At 63.9% G+C, this 6,815-nt stretch overlaps 1 protein-coding gene across 1 annotated transcript; it reads right to left on the bottom strand.

Annotated features, from left to right (window-relative positions):
- Nucleotides 1-1,257: 1,257 nt before the first annotated feature.
- Nucleotides 1,258-6,679, bottom strand: LOC116629600 (SH3 domain-binding protein 2-like; the record flags this gene model as incomplete). The annotated part of the gene is made up of 7 exons (XM_032399849.1): nucleotides 6,446-6,679; nucleotides 5,034-5,173; nucleotides 4,011-4,113; nucleotides 2,518-2,635; nucleotides 2,171-2,241; nucleotides 1,618-1,706; nucleotides 1,258-1,389 (listed from the first exon to the last, which is right to left on the bottom strand). Coding segments are annotated over exons 2-7 (649 nt in total), but the record flags the coding sequence as incomplete, so codon positions are not given.
- Nucleotides 6,680-6,815: the final 136 nt, after the last annotated feature.

Below are 6,815 nucleotides of genomic sequence, written 5' to 3'. Positions count from 1 at the left end.
GTGCGGGGCGGGCCGTCGGGGCGCAGGTCTGGGGTTCGAGGAGAGGTGAGGGGGTGTGGGACGGGCCGTCGGGGCGCAGGTCTGGGGTTTAAGGAGAGGTGTTGGCTGGTGAGGCCAGTGGAGTCAACAGGCTATCTGTGACACCAGCTGTCCAGTGGCCTAAGACTGTCAGGAGAGGAGTGGGCCAGGCCTGAGTCCTGGGGTGGCCCAGCTCATGGCATTAAGGGGCCAGTGTGGGGCTGAGTGAGGTGGGATGGGACCCGGAGCCAAGGCTGCTGGTGCTGAGGAGCAGGGGGGACGACCCAGGCCACGTACAGCTCACAGGGGCTGAGTGCTGCATTTGAGAATGGGGAGGCCACTGGAACCCAAATAAGACATGTTTGGGGAGAGGGAGGGGAAAGCCTGCTTGGAGTAGGGACTCGGAAGGGTGGGGAGGGAATGTGCAGGCAGGTCTGCGGGCACTGGCCCTGGAGGAGCACAGCTGCGAGCAAAGTGAGGCCCCCACGTGCTCATCTCCAGCCACGCGTGGCCACAGTTCAGGGGTGGGGCAGATGGACATGGGCTGGAGCCATGGGCTCTGTGCCGGGAGGGAGGTTGAGGCACATGGCCTGGCCTGGTGGTGGCCCCAGAGGGAGGGGGCCGGGAGGAAGGAAGAGGGCTGGACCTGCTGTACTTAAAGGGGGGAGGGCTGAGGAGGGCAGAGGACAAGGTCATTGGAGAGAAAGCAGAGGAACAGGGAGGCCGGGGGTAGAGGGGTTGTCCCAAGTCCCCAGGAAAGTGGAAAGGATAGTGGGACGGGACGGATGGCAGGACAGAGGCATAGCCCTCCCCCATCTGGTCCTACGCTTGGCTTTGTGACACATATATGTGACGCCTGGTGCATGCCTGTCTCCCTTGCTAGGCCGCATACTTTGGGAGGTCAGGTGGGAGTGGGTGGGTAAGTGACAGACCGGCCTAGAGGTGCTCCAGGGAGCTGTCAGCCACAGGGAGTAGGCCCTGCCCTGGACCCACCCACTCCTCAAAGTCCCTCCTTCCCCACTCTCAGCCCCTAGGACCACCCCTGGCTCAGCATCATACATGTGGGCCCCCCTACTTCACTTATGTGCAAATCACCTCCCCCCCCGCCCTCCATCCCGGGCTAACTGTGGAGGTTGGAGGATCAGGTGAGCAGAGCCAGCCAGAGTATACACCTTTTCTGTTCTGTTCCTCCTAATACTTGGGCCACAACAGGGAAACTGAGGCCACCCGGAGTGGTACTCAGGCCGGCACTCCCAGGTTCCAGCCCCAGGAGCCCCCGAGGCTCACAGGTCGCCCACCTACCCTCGGGCTCCACGGGCTCAGGGGAGTCAGGCTCCATGTACGAGTCGTCTTCATCCTCATGCTCGTAGTCTGCGAGGCAGATCGAGGGTCAGACCCAGGGTGGCCCAGGCCCAGCTGCACCCAGGGGCGGTGGGGCAGGGGCCCTCACAACACTGGGAGCCACGGGTCAGGGAGGCACAGGGCAGGGCATGAACCCAGGACCCAGGCTGCCTGGGGAAGACAGCCAGATATGCCTCCCCTGCTGGGCGGCAGTGGCCAGGTGCGGACGGGGGAGGGGCGTGTGCAGACAGGCCTCACCTTCATTGTCTGTGGGGTATGGGGACAGGCTGATGTCCACAGGCCGCTCGACTGCACCATAGAAGCTGTCTGTGTCCGAGCTGGAGTCACTGAGGTGTGGGGCGGGGAGAGGGGGGTGAGCACCGGGCAGGGGGAGTTCCTTTGCACTCACACATCTGGATATACACGCACACCCTCAGATACGGGACCGATGCACAGACCGACAACACGCACAGACACGGACATACGCACAGACCGACAACACGCACACACACGTGTACGTGTACAGAGCTAGACCCACGGATAACCACAAAGCAAGACCAGACACACAGTCAAACAAGCTCCTCACAGGTGAGAAACACAGACCCAGGGACCGGAGGCCTCCCTGCCACCCCCTGCCTGACCACACAGGGCCAGGCCTCAGCGCTGGCCCCACATCCCCAGCTGCCCTGCGGAAACTACCAATGGGTGTACACGCGTACACACACACACACACACACACACACACACACACACACCCCGGGCCAAGCCCCCAGAGGCGGGAGGTTGGCACACATGTCAAGCCCAGGCCCACCTGGTGTCCAGGGGCAACTCCTTCTTCTCGTGGAAGTGGCCAATCTCCTTGCGCAGCAAAGCCATCCAGCTCTGTGGGTCAGTGGGGGCTGGAGTGGGTGCCTGCTGCCCAGGGCAGGGCTCCACCCTCGCCCCACCTCCCTCATTGCCCGGGGCTGCCCTGCACGGAGGTCAGGGACACGACCCCTATGGCCTTCCTGGGGCTCTAGCCCCACCTTAGCCCATTCAGAGCTCTTCCCGAGACAGCTCCTGAGCGTGCGGCGCTCGTACCGGGCCACGGGCTTGAGGATGAGCCCTCGCCCAGCACCACGTCCCGTCAGACGCCCCCCACCCCGAAGGCAGGCTCACCTTGCGCTCATCCTCAGAGGAGGCCGAGAAGAACCATGTGCGGTGCTTCTTGCTGATGTGGACAATCTTGAAGGGGAAGACGTTGTTGGACGTTGTCTCTTCAGCCGCCCGCATCACCCTGAGGGCACAGTGCGGGCGGTCACCACCCGGTCAGCCCAACCCGGATGGGTCCTGGCACCCCGCACCCACCGTGCCCCCGAGGACGCGGGCGGGTCTGGATGGTCCGCCTTGCGGATGCTCCAGGCCAAAGGCCTAGATGCTTCAGGCAGAGGGAAGCGTGCAGGCAAGGACGGGGCAGAGTGGACAGGGCTCATCCTGGAAGCAGCAGCCCACGCAGCTCCAAAACGAGGACACATCACCCTCACTGCCCACCAATGCCCCTCTACTCAGGTGCCACCCGCCCACCTCGGCGGGCCTGCCTGTTGGGGGCCCGAACATGTCAGCCTCCGCCCTGCCCCTGCAGCCCCCGTCAGGCACCCCAGAGAGCACTGGGGGGACGTGACTTACGTGGCTGCTCCCCCCAGCCAGGCTGTGGGGGTTGTATAGAGATCACAAAACCTACCATGGGAGAGCCCCACCGGGCCAGGCGCGCCCATCCCCCGGGGTGAGGGTGCGCATCCCTCCCCAGGGGACCCCAGAGCTCTGAGCCACGAATGCCCACTGGCAGCCACAAGCTCCAGGCTCCTCCCCTCCTTAGCAGTGCCCTGGCTGGCGGAGGCCTGGCACTGGGCTGGGCACCTGGGCCAGGCCCCCCGCACTGAGCTTGTGGCCAAAACCTTGAGTCACTCAGTCCTGCCACTGACATGGGACCTTCAGGTCTGATAGGCAGGAGGGGCTGGGCCCTCCCAGGAAATTGGGCAGCACAGACTCATGCCGCAGGGTGCCAGGCCCATGGTGTGACACTAAGACCCAGAGCCCAGGAGTCACACTTCACCCCTGCCTGCAGGCCCCCGATGCTGTGGGGCTGGCCCAAGTGGGGCTAATGGACCCTCACTTGCCAGCATTCCCCATCCCATCTAGAAGGTTCTGGCCCAGTGTCCACCTGCCTGCCCGTTAGCAGAGAAGCACTCGCTGGATGGGCCCAGCCTACGGCACGTGTAAAGCAAGGAGCTGGCCCCGGCCCGGGAGGTCCCAAAGCCACGGAGGCCTGAGGCAGGGCCTAGGGTGGAGTAGGTTCCTGGCCCCTTGGAAGGAGGCTATGGTAGGAAAGGCAGCTGGGTGAGCAGCGAGACGGAGTGGTGGCCGAATGGGGACTCTGGAGGCTCTGCTGAGGAGAGAGCGGGAAGCCCCCAGCCTTGCCCCAGGTCCTCTGCAAAGGCCCGAGGGAGACTGTGAGGAGGCCACACAGAGGGTGAGAATGAGTAGGACAGGCTGGACAGGATCCAAAGGGGTGGGGTGGGAGCCATCTCAAGACAGCCTGGACTCTCCGTGGGCGGGAACGAGGGACAGGCCTGGCCAGGGCTCTGCGGGGGCCGCGGGCAGGGGGCACTTACCGGTTATAGCCGCTCAGGGAGAAGGCGCCCTGCGGGGAGGCAGATGTGCTGCTCTTGAAGTAGTAGATGCATCGCTTGTGGATGATGACAAAGCGCAGGGGCCCTGAGGGCAGCATGGCAAGGGCAGAGGATGAGCCTTGAGGGGCTGCTGGGCAGACCCCACTGGGAGGCCATTCCCAGAGGCCCTGGGTGACTTAGGGCAGACCTCCTGCCTTTGAACCCCACTAAACAGAAGGGCAGGGAGTTGGGCTAGCATGCTGCCCCATCGCAAGGAGTCCACTGTGGGGCCAAATGTAAGCAATCACGGGCAGGCTGACCAGCCCCAGAGCACCACCCCCAAGGCAGGCCTGGCCATGCCCAGGGCAGGGGGAGACCTTGACCACCTAGGCTGGCTCAAGGAAGCGCAAAGCCAGGGCCAGAGGTCATAGCATGGGGAGCTCATGCCCAGTCAGAGCGACAGGCAAGGCCCTGATGCTCTTTGGCCTTAATGTCTTTGACTAGGCATCTCCTAGACCTGGGGGCTCCCATTCTCTGCTAACCTGCTGTCCAGGGACCAGAGCCTTGGCCTCATGCAGCTCTGGAGGTCCAGCACCCAGCTGGGTCTTGGCACACAGGTGCATTGTGGACCTAGTGACTGACCAACTGACTGGACACCGACCACTGGACGGTGCAAGGCCAGACCTACCAGGCCGCTGAAGGCCCCCAGCCCCTGGCTGCAGACGGAAGCTCCCCTGGACCGCTGGTCAGCACTGTGCACCAAATGCCCAACCTATCTCCATTTTGCAGTAGCACCCCAAATCATCCCACAGTCCTGGGGAATGAGGAGGCTGACCTCAGGTCCCCCAGGGGGTACTGGCCACCATGCAGGGAAGGAAAACTCTGGAGGGCCATGTCTGAGCAGAGGCTCAAGAGAGACAGGCTGCTTGCCCACAGAGGTCCAACAGGGCAGTGGGGCCACAGGGCTGGGGTTCAGCCCCATCCCCATATCCTCCCATCACGCTCCCTGCCACCCAGAGGACTCACATCTGAGCAACTGCAGCTGGGTGCCACCCTTCTTGTGCAGGTAGCCAGCCTTGGCCACGCCCCCGGGCATGGTTAGCAAGTTCTGGGCACCAATGGCCTTCATCGGGACAGGCCAGTGCATCTCTTCGGCCGCCATAAAGCTGCAAAAAAAAGGGAAGGAGACACTTCTCAGCCAGGGCTGGGGGTCAGAAGATGGCTTAGGTTGGAGCATGCAGTAGGAGACACCACTGAGATCCTGGAGACAGCATAAAGGGTCGAGGCAGCAAGGGGTGAGGAAGCTTCGGAAGGCCCCCGGCTTCCAGGTGGGACTCCAGGGAAAGAAAGGGCCACCTGGTCCACTTGGTCAGCCCCTGGTCTATCTGGCCACACACCTGAGCCCCAGGGACCCTGAGAACGGAGTGTGTTCCTTCACACACCTGCTGAACTCACGGCCCAATGGGGGCTAGGGGACAGCAGTGAGTGAATTCAAGAAACCATTGGCCCAGGTAAGTCAGGCCTGAAGCCATAACCACCCCGAGTCTGCATGCCAGGTGAGCCTATGATGGAGCCTGCCAGGGGGGCTTCCAGGGGGAGGTGACTAGGATCACAACCTAATGGATTTAAAGAGGTACAGGGGCTGGGACAGGCCGTGGGCATCCTCTCCATCATCTCTGACCCCTAGCAGGGAAGGGGTGACATGGCCCCCAAATGCCCCACCCTCCACTCCTGCCTGCCCTTAGCCAGCTTCTGTCCATCCCTTTCTTAAGGGCCTGAGACCAGGAAGCAGGAAAGCGGGTAGCCCTGAGTCCCTAGTTCCCACCCTGGCTCGGCTCTCTGGGGGAGCCCTAGGCCATAGTTGTTGGAGCTGTAAAATGGGAGCACAGGGTGGACACAGCCTGGCACACAGCACACGCTTGTCGGCAGTGGCCACGGTGGCCGTGGGTGGGTTGACTGGTGTCCGCTCTGTCTCCCCATCACCAGCCTTGCTCAGCCTCCTGCTCATCCTAGCGGTTCTCCCTGAAACACGCCAGGCTGTTTCACACTCTGGCCTCTGCCTGGAATGACTGACCACTCCCCACTTCTCACATGAAGAACTCCTATTCATCCTTCAAGACCCAGGTTCAGAGTCCCCTCTTCTGTGAGGCATCTGAATGCCCAGTCATATTCAGGAATCCCCCCCCACCCCCACACTGTTTCGCCTGTGCCTGCCCCCACTGAACCTGGTGCCTGCTCCTTCCTGGGGCCCCAGTGGACTTGGAGTGTCAACCGGGTGTGTGGTCAGCGTCCCACTGAGTCACCAGTGTTGCAGCCCGGGTCAGACCCAGAGGCCCTGTCCACTGGGGCTCCTGCCACTAAAGGCCCCATTCCCAAAAACACACACAAAGCAAGCCACTCGGCTGCTCGCAAACCAGCATCCTCCGCCAAATGTTCACCTCCTCCAGGGACCCGGCTGCTCCCTGGCCTCCGCCCGGCGCACTCAGGCTGCCCCCCTCCGGCTCCGTGCGCACAAGACCATCCCCGGGGCCCGGGCCTCCGCCCACAGCGGAGCCTCGGAACAAAGGCTCGGCCCCGGCCCCCCAAGCCTGCTGCCCGGGACGGAGCCCCGCCCGGCCCACGCCCGCCTTTGTTCCCCCAGGAAGCGGGACTCGCGCTCCGGGCTCGGTACTCACGGCGTCCACGCGGCGACACGCCGCCCCTGCGCGCAGCGACACGGCTCCGGGCCGCGCCCCCCCGCGCCCGCCTCCCGCCCGCCCCAGCCGGGCCGCCCGCGCCCCGCGCCCGCCATGCCGCGCGCCCCGCCGC

This window comes from Phoca vitulina, unplaced genomic scaffold, assembly GCF_004348235.1.
Source record: "Phoca vitulina isolate PV1807 unplaced genomic scaffold, GSC_HSeal_1.0 scaffold1686, whole genome shotgun sequence".
NCBI lineage: Eukaryota > Metazoa > Chordata > Mammalia > Carnivora > Phocidae > Phoca > Phoca vitulina.
The sequence above is the reverse complement of the archived record's forward strand: the minus strand, read 5'-3'. Positions and strand labels throughout refer to the sequence as shown.